This window comes from Lutra lutra, chromosome 9 (assembly GCF_902655055.1).
Source record: "Lutra lutra chromosome 9, mLutLut1.2, whole genome shotgun sequence".
NCBI lineage: Eukaryota > Metazoa > Chordata > Mammalia > Carnivora > Mustelidae > Lutra > Lutra lutra.
In genome coordinates, this window is record NC_062286.1 from 26,197,751 (window position 1) to 26,216,421 (window position 18,671).

Genomic DNA, 18,671 nt, shown 5'->3' on the forward strand with positions numbered 1-18,671 from the left:
GGATTACCCTCCTTGTGATGAATAGCCTGATTATACCCTACCATGAAGAGTATAATTTGTTGGGGGGAAAAGTGACTGATTATTGGGTATAGTGATGCTGGTACAAAAGTTGACCAACAAAGCAAATACCAAATGTACCACAGTTTAAAGTATATACAAAAACAATCCTTTATATTTTGTGTGCATTTAAAATTTTTTCTTTTTTTGCTTTTGAAATTGTTTTATAATCATTTATGTATAAAAAAAACCCACTTCTTGATTTCTTTTGAATTTTCAGCTATATAAAGGTAGAATTAATGCCACAAGCCATGTCATCCAGCATCCAATGTATGGAGCAGGCCATAAGTTCCGAACACTTCATTTGCCAGTCTCAACAACATTATCAGAAGTTCTTGACAGAGTGTCAGGCAAGTCAGATTTAAGTATTAATTTTTCTTTGACTTTATGTTAGATTATATAGAATTTTGTTACTTTTTATAACTTTATTTTACTGTATTACTCACTCAGCAACCATTTAATGAACAGAAAAGGTCAGTGTGTCTTCACATTTCGAAGCACGAGTAGGAAGCTGATGAAGGGGACAAAATGTACAATACATTCTTGTACCCGTAGTTCTTTTGGTGTGGTGTGTGTTCTGTGAGGTAATGACAGAATGGACAGTTGGAAATGTTGACAAGCCTTAGGAGGCCGTGATGGACTTTTCTTGCAATAAGGGCTGTCTTATAATAGATGATTTGCAGGCTATAAGTTGGGATGACAGGACTCTAACAGACATTTACAGATCTCAGGACGAAATGAATGGTCAAGCAGTGAAAATGAAATAGGTAGATCTGACTGGTGACCTTACTGTTTGTAGTAGTGAAAAAAACAGAGAAAAATTTTCCCTTAGGTTCTTGCTTATATTCTAAGATGATGATTCTAAGCCATTCTAAGATGATGCCTTTGAAGGGCATATAGTTTATTAAAATAAAAACAGTTTTTGGTGGCAGAATGCAAATCTACTCTAGACAGTTTGATTTTATTGCCTCTCAGAAATCTTGTGAATGAAATCAGTGATGAATTGATGGAGTATCTTCTTTCTCTAAGCACAGTAATCAGCCCTGAGGGTAGAAGAGAAAGCAGGGCACACACTCTGCCCCTCAGAGTGCTTTGATCTTATGTATGCTGTCAGATTAAAAAATAAATGAAATTTTAAGAATGTTTGCATTCTAATACAAATGTAAGTATGCTTCTGTCTGTATCCAGATACCTAAGCTTACAACTGTAGAAAGTTAGGAGTAAATATCTCAGAAAAAACTTATGTCTATTTATCAGTGGGAAATAGAATCTAAGCTTAGAATAAAAAACCAGATTGAAGAGATTTCAGAGTTGTCACCACACAGAGATAACAGGTAGGTTAAACCGTGAGAATGGATGTGATTACTATGAGAAAATAAGGTAGAAAAAAATCTTTTTTGGCTTTAATCACTGCATCTAACCCAAATGTGTATATAATACTCTAATTCTTTTCTTTTTACAAGTTATCCAGTAAAATATTAGAGTATTATTATAACTGCATAAATAACATTTGTTCTTATTTGAAGATGTCTACCTTATCCTGGTACAGCTAAATTTTTTTGAAAATTTGATTTTACAGACTTTTTTTTCTATCATAGCCTTGAAATTGTTCCTTCTACATGGTGAAGAAAAAAATGCATAATTAATTAAATGAAAAAAGGACAAGTGGGGAAGAGTACTGAAGTTCAGTTGTGGTTTCTTACATTTAACTTGATAATGGAAAAGTAGTAGTAGTAGACATTATTGCAAAACAACTGGAAATTTTTTTTTTAAGATTTTATTTATTTATTTGAAAGAGAAAGTAAGGGAGACCATGATGGGGAGAAGGTCAGAGGGAGAAGCAGACTCTCCATCGAGCTGGGAGTCCGATGCGGGACTCAATTCCAGAATTCCAGAACCATGACCCGAGCCAAAGGCAGTTGTTCAACCATTTGAGCCACCCAGGCGCCCCAAATAACTGGAAATTTTAACATTTTTCTTTATCTTTACTATAAAGGAATGCTGTTTTCTAAAATGTCATATTCAGTCATTAAGAATAAAAAATACTTCCCTTTATTACTTACATGTTTTAAAAAATTGATTGCTTTATAAGAATACTACTCTTATTAAAAAGTCCAACGAAGAGTCATCCTAAGCAAATATCAGAAATTATGCAAGTGCTGAATTTAACCTCTCTTTAGCAGTGCTTTAGTCCTTTACGGCATGTTTATGATCTTTAGCCATATTTGATGGCATGTTTATATGTGCGATTATATTTTATCAATGTGTATAAAAATAAAAACAAATAACCCAAAATTACCTAATAATTTTACCCATTTCCCATAGTTTTTCACCACATTGCTTTCAAATAATAAAGGTCATGTGTCAGTATATTTGCTTTTACAAATTTCTCTTACTGCTTTTAAGCAATTTGATTGTTATATGCCTTATAGTTTTCTTATGATGTGTGTTTGTTGACTTCCTTTACTCTGGATTTATAGATTTCATCAATTTGGAATTTTTAAATTAAAAAAAAAAAATTTTTTTAAATAAATGCTGTCTCAAGTATTTTCTTTCTTCCTGTTTCTCTGCTCTCTTTGTCTTATTCCAGTTACACATTTTTATTAGGCCTCTTGAAGTTATTTCACAGCTCACTGAAGCTCTATTCATTTTTCCCCACAACTTCTTTCCCCTCTTTTTATAATTTTTGGATAATTTATATTGCTGTCTTCAAAATCTATTCCTCTGTAGTGTCTTATTTGTTAGAAGTTCTTTTGGTTCTTTTTTGTATTTCCTTGTCCTTATCTAAAATGTGTAAGTTTTTGTCTAGCATCTTAAACACATTGGTGTACTTATGTTGATTATTTTTTCCTTATTATGGATTTTATATTATCACTTCTTCATTTGCCTAGAAAATTTTGTTGGATGCTAGGCAATGTGACTTCTTTTTTACTTATTTTGGGTATTTGATATTTTTATATTTTAATAAATATTTTTTATTTTGTTTTGGGATGCAGTTATATTCACTAAAAACAGATTGTTGCTGTTAGAGCCAGCTTTTAAGTTTTATTAGGTAGGACAAGAGCTGCTTTTAATCTGGGGCAGAACTTACTGTGATGATGGAAGTTTTTTATAAACTTACACTGTCTAGTACAGTAGCTCTTAAGCATATGAAATATGTTTGGTGATACTAAGGAACTAAATTTTAATGAATTTAATTTTTAAAAAGTGCTAGATTGGAATAGAAATAAGGTACCACATTTGGAAAATGAAGGTCGAGGGCTACTTTGGCCTTACTAATGAGGTAATAGCCTTCTGAGAACTCTGTTAAGAATTCACTACGCATTGAGAACACTACATATTACAACCCTCAATTTAGACCCTGGGGTTGGTCCCCTTGTTACTTTTGAGAAGCACTTTTCCTATATGAAGAAACCACATATAAAATGCTCAGAAAAGGGGCGCCTGGGTGGCTCAGTGGGTTAAAGCCTCTGCCTTCGGCTCGGGTCATGATCTCAGGGTCCTGGGATCGAGCCCCGCATCGGGCTCTCTGCTCAGCAGGGAGCCTGCTTCCTCCTCTCTCTCTGCCTGCTTCTCTGCCTGCTTGTGATCTCTTGTCTGTCATATAAATAAATAAAATCCTTAAAAAAAAATGCTCAGAAAGTACACTAGGTCTCTGGAGCTCTCTTTCTATGCAGACTTTTCCTTCCTGGCAATGTGACCTGAAAACTGCAGCCAGCCACCTTTGTCTTCCTGGGCTCCAAGTCTCTGTCCTCATCTTGGGTGATTCCTGAGCTGTGCTATGCCATCTGTGGCCTGGGAAACTCTAGGCAGGCAGCTGTAGAAGTCCTAGGGCTCACCTCATTAGTTTTCATCACTCAGGCATCCCTCTCCTGCCTTCCTTATGGCCATTGTCTGAAAACTATTTGATGTACTTTCCTAGTTTTTAGTTATTTCAGATAGGAGAGTAAATCTGGTTTTTGTTATTTTGTCTTGACCAGAAGTGGTAACGCAAACTAGAACAATTTTAAATAATGTTGAGAAAATTTTTTTCTTAGTGGTATCTTTTAGTATTTGGGGTTTACTGGGATAACACTGTGTTAAGTTCTTAGCACCTAATGATGTTTACTGGTTTTCCTAATAATGCTATGGATTGTGTGGATTTTGTATTATTTAAGTATTTAATTCTGACTTCTGTTACGATTTTGCCATTTGGGATTGCTTGGTTGTTTTTATAAGAAAGTAAATGTATTGTTGCATTCTGTATTTATTGTTTATAGTATTTACAGAATTTTTAAATTCCACAAAAAAAGCAACTCTGTAAAGGCAGTCTGCAGTTAGGAAAGAATGCCAGAAATTGAGATCATGGGGATATTTTTAGACATTCAAAAAAGCTAAAGAGAGGAGATAATACAAAACAATACTGTTTTGTCATTTGATTGTTGTTCACCTTTTTAAATTATGAAGAAGCATTAGATCATAATTGTGTTAAGTTAGAAAAGTACAAAGAGAATCAGTATCAATATATCTATTTAGTGAAAGTTATTCCTAATATTAAAACAGTTAAAAATGGGCGCCTGGGTGGCTCAGTTGGTTAAGCGACTGCCTTCGGCTCAGGTCATGATCCTGGAGTCCCGGGATCGAGTCCCACATCAGGCTCCCAGCTCCACGGGGAGTCTGCTTCTCCCTCTGACCTTCTCCTCGCTCGTGCTCTCTCTCACTGTCTCTCTCTCTCTCAAATAAATAAATAAAATGTTAAAACAAAAAAAAAAAACAGTTAAAAAATAGTTTATCTTATTAAAGTCCTTAGTATCCGTTTTTAAAGTATCTAAGTTTCCTAAGTTAAACATAGCAAAACAAATTTTCATTACTGAAATTTTCTCCTTTCTACTCCTGTCTGTAGAATAAGAAGTCTAATATAATGCTTTAGGAGAGTCCTGAGCTTGAATTCCATATTTGCCATTAATAGGTTAGATCAGTAACTTGTTAAAGGCTGTTTCCTTATTCTGGAGTAATATTCCTTCTTGATATGCATGTTGTGAAGACCAGATTACGTGTTGGTGGCAAGCACGTTGAACTGTACCTAAAATAAAGGAAATTTAGTGGTAATAGCTTTTCATTGCCTTGAGAGGTAATACCACTGTAATTTGTAATGTCTTCTAGACATGGGAGTTTAAGTATCCTGGCTTATGAATGGTGGTGATTTCCTTAAATTGATATCAGCAAGGATTAAATATCAGGCTTTACCTCATCAGTTTCTTCTAAATGCATTTACATTCTACCCATGTTAGTGATAATGTCTTGTGTAATATTTGTTTCAAAGTATTTGTAGCCTCCTTCTTAATGACTTTGAAAACCAGTGTATTTTAGGTAATATTTTCTTACAGATACACCAAGTATCACTGCTAAACTAATTAGTGAACAGAAAGATGACAAAGAAAAGAAAAACCATGAAGAGAAAGAAAAAGTTAAGGCGGAAAATGGATTTCAGGACAATTACAGCGTTGTTGTTGCTTCAGGTAAGCTTTCTGTTTTTTATAGTCTTGATTTTGTTTGGGTTTTTATAAAATTATAACAGTATGTATTAATAGGAACTTCATGTAATAAAAAGTATTAATGCAAATTTATGCGTATAATGCGTGTATGCAAATTTATGCACATAATGCAAAGTATTAATGCAAACGTCTTTTAGTGATTTTTTTGTTTTGTTTTGGTTGTGTTTGTTTGTTTGTTTTTGGGGGTTTTTTGGTAGTGATGTTTTAATACTGGATGTAAAAACGTAGCACCTGAAATCTGTTACTCATTGGCAGTGTAATTATTACACTTATTTTATATCTGAACCTTAATATAGTTCATCAGATACTGAACATTTGTGAACTGTTTAGGTACTCATTTTAAGCTTGACAATGTACAGAGACTTGTACTCATACTGTCAGCTGAAGAAGATGACAAAATTTCCACGATAACTGATCATTTTGGAGGATATTTTCTCTAACATAAGTGAGATGATTTTAGTTCAAAGAAGATTGTTTAGTCCATGTTACTTCACTCCTCAAATAGGAGATCTCTGTACTGGTGGCATTTATTCTGTTTGAGACAAGAATTAATGCGAGATTTCCTGCACATAGTCGCACAAAAATACTTGCTAGTAAAACGGGCAGTCATCGGTATCTCAGAGACAGTAGAATTTAGCATTGTTTTTTACTTTCTTGAAAATAGTTATAAACATGAAACCAGAATTAATGATGTGTCATAAAGGGCAAATAAAATTGGGAGATAAAGATCAGAAGAAATATTTCTCTCTTTTGGCATTAGTTAGAATTGTGATGCTTTTTAAAAATATTGTGAAAGTGTTCTTTTATTTCATTAGTGTGTTGGCTAGCTATAGAATCTTACTGATTCTTTTAGGGCTGAAATCCCAGTCTAAACGGGCTGTGTCAGCTACACCACCTCGTCCGCCATCCAGGAGAGGGAGAACAATGCCTGATAAAATAGGAAGTGCTTCTTCAGGAGCGGAGACTGCCAACAAAATAATTACTGTCCCAGTGTTTCACCTGTTCCACAAACTCTTGGCAGGTAATGTTCACAATGTTTAAAAATTTAAAAAAAATTTTTTTTGAAGACACGTTTGCCAGACTCCTGTTTAATCAAGTGCTCGAGATGAGATAAATGAGTTAGTGAGGCTTTGTCCTTACAGTGCTCTCTAAGAAAAATAAGAAAAGGAGTAACCTTCTACATATTCTTTTTAACGTTATAATGTTGCATATTTACAGCTTAGTACTTTCCTAAATTTTGCTGTCAGTGGCTATAAAATCAGTAAAACTAATGTTTTAAAGAGTTCATAACAGGTTGTCCAGGAAGCAGTGTGAGGCAGATTTTGAAGAACTGGTTATAGCAGTGGAGTTCTTTGCCATACCACCGAGAGTTACGCAGTGTTTTCTTCCCAGGTGGTACACATCCTTTGACCAGTATGCTTCCCGTTGGTCAAAGTGATAGCCAGTTTATCTCCATTTTTGTGCTATATTGTTACAATCAGGTTGCCACCTAACTGAAAGGATTTTCCTTCTTAGCTTTATGTTACTGCTTTATAGCAAAGAACAAAGTATGGCCAATAAACTGGATCTCTCTCTATTAAAAACTATTTTTTAAAGTTTATTATTATTTTTTAAGATTTTATTTATTTTAGAGAGAGAGAGGGAGAGAGAGCACAAGCCGGGGGGCGGGCAGAGGGAGAGAAAATCTCAAGCAGACTTTGTGTTCAGCGCGAAGCCCGACGTAGGGCTCAATCCCATGACCCTAAGATCATGACCTGAGCTGAAATCCAGAGTCATATGCTTAACCAGCTGAGCCACCCAGGCGCCCCTCTTTCTCTAAAAAAGTTGTATCGAAATACAGCTATGCCTGTTTATTTGTGTGTTGTCCATAGGTGTTTTTGTGCCACAGTGGGAGAGTTAGTAGCTGCAGCAGAGACCGTATAGTCGTCATAGCTTAAAATATCTATTATCTGGCCTTGTAGGGAAAAGATTTTGCCAACTCCAGATTTGTAGGAATTCTGTTTCTTTGTTTCTTAATTTGGCTCAGAAGATCTTGGTGGGATTTGGTTAGTGACTAACACTTTCTATAGATAGTATTATTCACATGCATCAGAAATAGATTTCTGTAAACTTCCCATGTGCTGATTTTAAATTGTTTTTAAGTTAGTGTCAGAATCAGACGCTTAAAGTGTAGTTCAGTAAAAACAGTAACTGACTAAATCAAACCACATAAATGTCTCCCTCTTGGATTCTAGATTTAACTTAATTATGTCATTTTTAGGCCAGCCATTGCCAGCAGAAATGACGCTTGCTCAACTCTTAACTCTCCTGTACGACCGAAAACTTCCTCAGGGTTACCGTTCAATAGACCTGACTGTTAAATTGGGATCTAGAGTTATCACAGACCCAAGTCTGTCAAAAACAGACTCTTTTAAAAGGTTACACCCTGAAAAAGGTATGTATGTGATATTCCTTTAAAGTTACAGTGCATGATCCAAGGAAGTAAGGATTTCTGTAGCTGATGACTTAATTTACTTTGTTTTTATTATATCAAGCTAACAAAATATTTTTCTTTATGATGGAATAATTTATAAATACAAAAAATTGCTGTTTTCACTAGAAATTAATCTTAATTTCTCTTAACAGCATCACTTATTTTATGGGAACATATACTTTATTAATAGCCTTTTGCATCCTGTAGTAGATTTAGAATATTTCCTTTGCTCAGTTTTCAGCAGGATTATTTGGGGGGTTTTTTAGTGTTTATAGAATCTGGTGATGTATAAACACACTAGCCTTTTGGTTTTCTTCTGTGAGTGATTCAAAGTTAAATCACTATGGTGTAATTCTTAGTTTTCAGTTCGAGAAGTCTTTGTTGGTATTAAGTTTTTCCTAATTGGTTATTTCAGAACGTGATGTGTGTATATTAGTATTTGCTTTGACTCTGCTGACTGGCTTATTTTTATGTACAATATAACTTACAAATACACCCTGAAGGACAGTGCTTCTCAAACTTTAAAATTATGCTTATAAATTATGTTTAGAACACTCTTAAAATGCAGATTCTCATTCAGTAGGTCAGGGATGGGACCTGAGATTCTGCATTTCAGAAGCTCTTAGATGATGCCGGTGCTCCTATGCCAGTGACCATACCTTGAGTAGCAGGACTTTAGGAGGCAACATCAGAAATCATTTAAAAATTATTGTAGCATCTAGCCTTAAAGCTTGATCTGAGTAACCTAAGATATTTTGTTATGTAGAGAGGCGACAGTAAGATCTGTTTTGTAAATGAAAGATTATTATAAAAAGAGACCTTTTTTACCTGTTACTTGTAATTTATTGTTCTAGATCATGGAGACTTACTTGGTAGTTGTCCAGAAGATGAGGCTCTCACTCCAAGTGATGAATGTATGGATGGGATATTGGATGAATCTTTACTTGAAACCTGTCCCATTCAGTCACCATTACAAGTTTTTGCGGGAATGGGCGGACTGGCTCTTATTGCAGAAAGACTGCCCATGCTATATCCAGAAGTAATTCAACAAGTAAGATAAGATTCCGAATTGAATATATCATCCCACGGCAAAGCCCTTTGTTCTCTTTATTTGCTTTTTTGAAAAAACTCACTTGTGTTAGTTAACCTTTTGGGAGTACCTTTCTCTTACAGTCTTTGAGCATCGTGTAAGTCTTTCAAAGGTAAGCCTGTACAGAGCTTTTTATGAATTAGCTGGTACCAAAGAAGTGCTGAAGACCGAGCACATTTGCCAAACTGATTACGCTGCGGCATTTACTTTGATTTTATGGTCGTCACGCTGTAGTACTTTTATTTCTGTGCTTCTTTAGGCATATTAATTTTGGATATTACTGGCAATGGGAGAGTAAGATGGTAGTGTATACTGCTACCCAAATGTATTGTCTTTGTGCTTAACTTTTTTTCCTGTTTTAGGTACCATTTCTATTTCAGTAGCTTTAAAAAACATACTGCTTTAACCTCTTTACTGTTAATTAATGTCGCTATCGGGGATGTGTGTATTTTCAGTGCTCTTTCATTAATAAGGAGGGAGTATGGCTTATGGGAGTTTTAATTATAAAGCACTTTACGTTTATTGAATGAAGTAGAGGAATTATTCTCTGTAATTTCATGTACTTAGTATATATATATATATATATATATATATATATATATATATATATATTAGTTTCCTAGGGTGCTGTAACAAAGGACCACAAACTGAATGGCCTAAAACAACAGAAATTGTTCTTTCACTGTGTAGGGAAGTTCGAGGTCTGAAATCAGGTTGTCAGCAGACCCATGGTCCCTGTGCAGGCTCTGGGGAAGAATCCATCCTTGTCTCCTTAGCCATTGGTGGTTGCTGGCACTAGGCATTCATTGGCTTGTAGCTGCATCAGTCCAGTTTCTGCTTATATTTTCACACGGCCATCTTTCTTGTCAAAGACATTGAAGACAACTGTCATTGATTTAGGATCCACCCTGATCATCTGCAGGGACCCTAGTTCCAAACTGATGTGGATTAATAAATGAATAAATAAGAGGGGAGAAGAAGGGAACATTTTTACCTACAGTTCAGGCCAACGAATAAATGTAGAAGGAATGATGGAAAGTCACCATTTGGCAGCCAGTGTAGTAATCATTGTTTTAGGCAAGAATTTTTAAAATGCTAATTCTAATTGATCAAAGTTTGGGGGGAAACAAGATATTTACATAACCTCAAAGACTCTGTCTACAGATTCTTAACTAATGGCAAAGGATAAAATAGTAACTTTATTTATAAATAAATAAATGTATGGATGTATGTATCTGACTTTAAAGTAGAGATACTTGGCAGATCCCACCATACTCATGATATCATTTAATTCCTGATGTTTGGAAGCTTTTTAAAAATATGTCCCTTTTTTGGTGTTTTTATTCCTGTATTTTAAAGAGATCATTTAAAGTCACACCTTTATTTTGAACCTGATGTTGAAAACACAAATAGCCAAGCAAAAATTCTCTTTTTCTTCAGGTGAGTGCTCCAGTGGTAACTTCTACCACTCAGGAAAAGCCAAAAGATAGCGATCAGTTTGAGTGGGTGACCATTGAACAGTCAGGGGAACTAGTTTATGAAGCCCCAGAAACCATTGCAGCTGAACCTCCACCTATCAAATCAGCAGTACAGACCATGTCTCCCATTCCTGCCCATTCTTTGGCTGCTTTCGGATTATTTCTTCGTCTTCCGGGCTATGCTGAAGTGCTACTGAAAGAGAGAAAACATGCCCAATGCCTTCTTCGACTGGTGTTGGGAGTGACGGATGATGGAGAAGGAAGTAAGTGTTTAGAATTAGTAATGAAGTTTAGCGTAGGTTGTGTAAAAGTTACTCAGCTCAGTGCCTGTTACTCATTATTTGTTTATTTCACAGTAAAGTTACTAGATCCTTTGTTGCTGGTAGTTTCATTCTAATGATACAGGTAACAAGTCCTAAAGAATCTTCTTTTTCTTTTTTTTTAAGATTCTATTTATTTATTTGACACAGCGAGAGAGGGAACACAAGCAGAGGGAGCGGGAGAGGGAGAAGCAGGCTTCTCGCTGAGTGGAGAGCCCGATGTGGGGCTCGATCCAAGGACTCTGGGATCATGACCTGAGCCGAAGGCAGACACTTAACCGACTAAGCCACCCAGGGGACCCCAAGAGTCTTCATTTGCATTACTTTATTCATTCAAAATGCATTCACTGTTTGCGTAACCGCCGGGCACCATCAGAAGTGGTGGGAAGTGAAGCAGCTACTTACATTTGCGCTCACGTCGCTCATGCTCTCCAGTAGTAGCAACAGGCAGTATAGACAAGCAGACTTAACAAGTTGCAGAAGACTTGCGAGAGCTACAGGATTATGAAGGCTCACAGGTGTGAGACTGTTTCCTTACTACCCAGCTGTGTGAATAAAGTGGCAGAGTAATTTTTAGTAGGACCTTGAAGGATAGTCTATTCAGGCTGAGATGAGCTAGAAAGAAGATGATTTGAGTAATGTTTGTGTGCTCAGATTATACGAGAGAGGATAAGTTAGCTGATGAAAACTTGCATAAAAAGCACTGAGAGCTCATTCTAAAAACTATTATTGAAAACAGATCATGGAAAGTCGTACTAAGAACTTGAGGTTTTATCCTGAATAGTAATAAAAATTCACTAAAACATACGAACCAAGTCATGACATGATAATTTTTCTTAAGAAAATGAATCTGGAAGCACTGTTTCAACTAAAGAGAATAGAATGTAGAAAGTAACATTATAGAATAATTATTTTGTAATGTGATAATATTACAGAATAATAATAAAAAGCTATGGCATTTGTTTCCATTAGGCTGGCAATTTTATTTAATATAAGGGAACATTAAAGAAAAGTCATAATTGAGGGTAGCCTAGCAAGTAGATTTTCAATCAGTTTACCTATGATTCTTCAGTTAATGACTATTCCATTTGAAAATTAATAATTGGGGCTCCTGGGTGGCTCAGTCCATTAGGCTTCTGCCTGCAGCTCGGGTCATGATCCCAGGGTCCTGGGATTGAGTCCCTCATTGGGCTCACTGCTTAGTGGGGAGTCTGCTGTTCCCTCTCGCTCTGCTGCTTCTCTCTCACTCTCTCTCTGTCAAATAAATTTTAAAAAAGGAAAAAAAAGAATAATTGTTCCTAATTTTTAAATCACATGGTTTTGATTAGAGGTGAAATCTGTCGCATGCTGGTGAGAATACTGTTAAAACCTTTACTACAGAGTATATTTAATCTAATAAAGCTATGTGAATTTATTTGTAGATCCTGTATCTGAAGCTATTGAATATTTAAATACATATTTTACAAAAAGCACATTCTTTTCTTTTGAATTTTCATATTTATGGAATTCTTTAAAAATGTAACATTGGGGGTTCCTGGGTGGCTCAGTGAGTTAAAGCCTCTGCCTTCTGCTCAGGTCATGATCCCAGGGTCCTGGGATGGAGCCCCGCATTGGGCTGTCTGCTCAACAGGGAGCCTGCTTCCACCTCTCTCTCTGCCTGCTTCTCTGCCTACTTGTGGTCTCTGTCAAATAAATAAATAAAATCTTTTTTTAAAAAAATGGTGACATTGGGACACTTGGGTGGCTCAGTCGGTTAAGCATCTGCCTTTGGCTCAGGTCATGATCCCAGGGGCCTGGGATTGATCCCACCCGGCTCCTTGCTTAGTGGAGATCCTGCTTCTCCCTCTGCCTGTTACTACCCTGTTGTGCACACCGCACGCTCTCTATCAAATAAGTAAAATCTTTTTAAAAGATGGTGACATTATTTTAAATGTTTTTGTAATAACTTATTAAATTATATCCCAAATAGTCTTGGTTGTTTGGTTTCATGTATAAACTATATATGCCTATTTTAATAGATCAGGTTTGTTTGCTTGTTTGTTTTTTAAGATTTACTTATTTGAGAGAGAGAGAAGAGTGGGAGGGGCAGAGGGCAAGGGAGAGAAAATCTCAAGCAGACTATGAGCTGAGATCATGACCTGAGTTGAAAACCAGGTACCAGAGATTAGGAATTTCTAATTATTTCATCTGATTTTTTAATTTAAGTAGATAAAGGGATATATTTTATGGCACTCTATCACACAATGGTAGGTGTAACCCAGCAGAAAATCGTCTTTATGCCATTTCACCCCCCCTTTTAGTGAATATATGCTGAATATACCCTATTAAAAAGTGTAATTCTGATATCCATTGTCTCTTCCACCATTCATATAGTGGTGGTTTTTATTTTGGTTTGGTTTGGGTTTTTTGCACTTAATATTCCTTTCTTTCTTTTTTTTTTAAATAATTTTTTAAAGATTTTATTTATTTATTTGACAGAGAGAGAGAGAGAGATCACAAGTAGGCAGAGAGGCAGGCAGAGAGAGAGGAGGAAGCAGGCTCCCTGCTGAGCAGAGAGCCTGATGTGGGGCTCCATCCCAGGACCCTGAGATCATGACCCGGGCCCAAGGCAGAGGCTTAACCCACTGAGCCACCCAGGCACGCCTTAACATTCCTTTCTAAAGCTAGGTGTAATACCAAAGTAATATCATAGACAGATGAAATGGTTTCACTCTTTTCATTATCTGTTCATGGTTGAAACTATTCCCAAGGCAATCAGGTATTTTAAGTGCTTCTATTTTAGATTATAGGTTTCCATTCAATTTCTGATTTCTAATAATCATGATAGTCTATAACTATTAATTATCATATCAGTATATTTCAGCTTTAATTTGTTTACATATACTATGTCTTAAAGAGGTTTTCCAGACACTTATTATTACATTTTTCAGGTATTATTCTGTTTGTGGTCTTTGTGTTGTTTTTTAAATAAATTTAATAATATATGGCATGTTGTCATTATTAATTTGTGACCTTGTATGTTGTTCCTTATTGTGTTCTTAAGTATTTCTAACTTTGAGTTCTCTTTTCTTGATCTAGGTCATATTCTGCAATCTCCATCAGCCAATGTGCTTCCAACTCTTCCTTTCCATGTCCTTCGTAGTCTGTTTAGTACGACACCATTGACAACTGATGATGGTGTGCTTCTAAGGCGAATGGCATTGGAAATTGGAGCACTACACCTCATTCTTGTCTGCCTTTCTGCTCTGAGCCACCATGCCCCACGAGTTCCAAACTCTAGTCTCAATCAAGCAGAGGTAAGTTCAATTTTATTTATTTAGATTATGAAAAAATTAAGTTAAATTCATGGAGTACAGAATAGGGTTTTTCTGAAATAGTATTCCAGAGACTTGTATCTTCCTTTTATGTTTGTAAAAGGATATTTAAAAGAGAAACTATGAACTAAGTGTTTCTTCTCTATTGGGCTCTTTTAGAAGCCATAAGTTAATCCATCTACTTGACAAACAAAGATGTAATAGCTAAAGAAGCTTTCCCATTTACCAGGATATGCTGAATTTATGCTGTGATCTCTCATCCTTTTCTTGAACTTTAGAGAATCTTACTATTTAATTGGAGCTTCTAGCTAGTTCAGAAAGATAAGGGAAGAAAGAAAGAAAAAATAAACCTCATTATTTCAAGATGTTTTGAATGGGTTTCTAGAAAATCAAAAATAATTAACGGCATAAGTGAGTTTAATAGGATACAGTATCCAGGTTCAGTATTTAAAATAAGTATACCAGCAAGAAACATGAAATGAACTTTTTTTGTTAATTTTTTTAATAAACATATAATGTATTTTTAGCCCCAGGGGTACAGGTCTGTGAATCGCCAGGTTTACACATTTCACAGCACTCACCATAGCACATACCCTCCCCAATGTCCATAACCCCACCACCCTCTCCCTACCCCCCTCCCCACAGCAACCCTCAGTTTGTTTTGTGACATTAAGAGTCTCTTATGGGGGTGCCTGGGTGGCTCAGTGGGTTAAAGCCTCTGCCTTCGGCTCAGGTCATGATCTTAGGGTCCTGGGATCGAGCCCCGCATCGGGCTTTCTGCTCAGCATGGAGCCTGCTTCCTCCTCTCTTTCTGCCTGCTTTTCTGCCTACTTGTGATCTCTGTCTGTCAAATAAGTAAATAAAATCTTAAAAAAAAAAGAAAAAAAAGAGTCTCTTATGGTTTGTCTCCCTCCCGATCCCATTTTGTTTCAGTTATTCTTTTTCTACCCCCCAAACCCCCCATGTTGCATCTCCACTTCCTCATATCAGGGAGATCATATGATAGTTGTCTTTCTCCGATTGACTTATGAAATGAATTTTTGAAGATACTTTTTTTAGCATCAAAAAGAGAAAATATCTGTGAATGAATCTAAAAAAATGTGTAAGACTTTTGTGTGTGAAATATTTGAAGTTTTCTTAAAAAAACACTAGTCTTCAGTAAACTGAGAGCTTTGCTCATGTTTATTTCCATGGGCACAGAAAATAGAACAGTTCAATAGTATTTCTTATCAAAGTGATCTTTATGTTTGATGGAATTTCTGATTTATTTTGGAGGAAATTAACAAATCAGTTCTAACATTTTTTTGGGAAATGCAAACAGTTAAGAGTAAAATAACATTGATAGAAATATACCATTATACTTTATAGAATTTTTCTATATTTCTATTATATAGAAATATAGAATATTTCTATTATACTTTATAGAATTTTTTAAAATATTTATTTTCTAAATAAATATTTATATATAAATTATATAAAATTTATATAATTTATATATAAATTTTATATAATTTATATATAATTTAAAAATTATACTTTATAGAATTTTTCTATATTTCTATTATATAGAAATATAGAATATTTCTATTATACTTTATAGAATTTTTTAAAATACATTTCTATCAATAATGTTATTTTACTCTTAACTGTTTATATGGTAATGAAATTGCCATTCATTTAACACTTTATCTTATAAAACGTGAAAGATGGCATTTTTATTTTTTTATTATTTATTTATTTATTTATTTATTTATTTTTGGAAAGATGGCATTTTTTTTTTTTTAAAGATTTTATTTATTTATTTGACAGAGAGAGATCACAAGCAGGCAGAGAGGCAGGCAGAGAGAGAGGGGGAAGCAGGCTCCCCGCGGAGCAGAGAGCCCGATGCGGGACTTGATCCCAGGACCCTGAGATCATGACCTGAGCCGAAGGCAGAGGCTTAACCCTCTGAGCCACCCAGGCGCCCTGAAAGATGGCATTTTTAATCATAGATCCATAAAACTAAATTGTGGGTCAATTTATGAAAGTAGTATGCATAATATTCTTCCTTAGAAAATATTCCCATTAAGAGAAATGAAAAGCACTGATATTATTTTTAAATAACCCTTAAAACTAATCTTAGTTGCAAATCTTCTTTTTTTTTTTTAGTTACAAATCTCTTTTGAGTGTTCATAGTATATTTAGTGAAAATTCTTTAAAAGAGGATTCTTGTTATAGAATTAATTTTAATTTTACTGCCCACAAAAATAATAATAAAAATTGACCTTTACAGAGTTTGGGGTTATGTTAATAAGGCCATTGGTTCTAAGTAATTTCTTCTGTCTCTACACCATTCACATTTTTTTTTTTTTAAAGATTTTATTTATTTATTTGACAGAGAGATCACAAGCAGGCAGAGAGGCAGACAGAGAGAGAGGAGGAAGCAGGCTCCCTGCTGAGCAGAGAGCCCGATGCGGGGCTCGATCCCAGGACTCTGAGATCATGACCCGAGCCGAAGGCAGCGGCTCAACCCACTGAGCCACCCAGGCGCCCCACCATTCACATTTTTAAATGTCCTCTTTTGCCAAAAGAGAATTTTCTACACATCACATTCTCAGAAAGAAAGAAAGAAATTGAGAATTATTCCTTCTAGAAATAGAAGCAGTCTTGCTTACCTTGATTGAAAACATGACACCATTATAGAATTTTCCTAAGATATGCTTGTACTAGATTCATCCTAAGGGATCTGGCTCATATCTCTATTCCTTTCACTGTTTTCTCTAATTTTAAGTCATTGACTCTGTTGTCTTTACCCCATGTTTTCTTGATAAATGTTTAAATTATTTATTTATTCTTAAATAGAAGCATTTATTCTCCATTTTCCCCCTCCCCCAGTCCCTGGCAGCTATCAGTGTGTGTTCTGTGTCTCTGTATTTACCTACTGTGGGTATTTAATATAAATGGAATGGTGCAGTATGTTATGTTATGTTATGTTATGTTATGGTAGCATGTTTTCGAGGTTCATTCAAAGCAGCATGCATGTATCATACTTCATTACTTCTTATGGCTGAGTAATTGTTTTCTATGTATATATATATTACAATTTGTTTATACATTCTTCCATTGAAGGGTATTTGGGCTGTTTTGACTTTTTGGCTGTTACAGTCTTGCTGTGAAAACACATGGACCTGTATTTGCTTATCCGCTTTTTTTCCCCTTTGGTTATATACTTAGGAATGGAATTGCTGGGTCACATAGTAATCCTTTATTTAATTTTTTAAAAAGAGATTTTATTTATTTATTTGACAGATAGATCACAAGTAGGCAGAGAGACAGTCAGAGAGAGAGGGGAGGCAGGCTCCCTGATCCCAGGACCCTGGGATCATGACCTGAGCCAAAGGCAGAGGCTTAACCCACTGAGCCACCCAGGTGCCCCCTTTATTTAATATTTTGAAGAATCCTCAGACTGTTTTCTATTGCAGCTAAACTCTTTCTTTTTGTACTGATAAATATTTTTGAGGGCAACTAAAATCAAATAGTAAGAAATTTTCGTTTTTTTGTTGTAAGCCGCAGGTATCAAGCTCTCATAACCCTACATCAACAGAAGAACAGCAGCTGTATTGGGCCAAAGGGACTGGCTTTGGAACAGGCTCTACAGCTTCTGGATGGGATGTGGAACAAGCCTTAACCAAACAGAGGCTGGAAGAGGAACATGTTACCTGTCTTCTGCAGGTATGTTTACAACGTTGATACTGTCAGGGATAATAATTAAAATTATTTTTTTATATTTGTATTGATTAAGTGTTGATGACTCTCCAACTCATCTTCAGCTACTTGTATAAAACACATTATGCTCCTTGTTCTCAGTACATTTAAGATACTACTGGACAAAGATTGTTCTTCCCTACTTGTAACTATAAATTTCTTCCCTCTCAATTAGCTTCTTCACTGAGAGGAAAGTGACGAGTATGAAATTACCCAATAACTGGAAAATGTACCATATCTATCTCCTTCCAGTCCTCTTTTCATCTAAAGTGCTGTGTCTGGACTCTTCAAGGGAAAAAAAATATTTTTTTTATGTATTTGTTTCTTTGTTTCATATTGTTTTATGACTTCTAGAATCAGGCAAGTTGAACGAACACCGAAAATCCCACAGCACCAGTATGACAAGGGGGAGATGCTTAAATACTAGCTTGAGTCCCTGCATCAACTAATTGACTAAAATAGGTCAGATCTTTCTTTTTTTAAGATTTTATTTATCTGTTTGAGAGAGAGAGACAGTGAGAGGGAACACAAGCAGGGGGCATGGGAGAGGGAGAAGCAGGCTTCCCGCTGAGCAGAGAGCCTGATGCAGGGCTCGATCCCAGGACTCTGGGATCATGACCTGAGCTGAAGGCAGATGCCCAATGATTGAACCACCCAGGTG

The 18,671-nt window shown here is 35.7% G+C and overlaps 1 protein-coding gene across 1 annotated transcript in view; it reads left to right on the forward strand.

Annotated features, from left to right (window-relative positions):
- Positions 1–18,671, forward strand: part of BIRC6 (baculoviral IAP repeat containing 6) — a 237,681-nt gene that overhangs the window by 155,540 nt on the left and 63,470 nt on the right. The window contains 8 exon segments of the mRNA XM_047746606.1: positions 278–407; positions 5,424–5,555; positions 6,445–6,612; positions 7,852–8,025; positions 8,919–9,115; positions 10,595–10,895; positions 14,031–14,248; positions 17,813–17,977. Of these exon segments, the coding sequence (XP_047602562.1) occupies positions 278–407; positions 5,424–5,555; positions 6,445–6,612; positions 7,852–8,025; positions 8,919–9,115; positions 10,595–10,895; positions 14,031–14,248; positions 17,813–17,977 (1,485 nt within the window).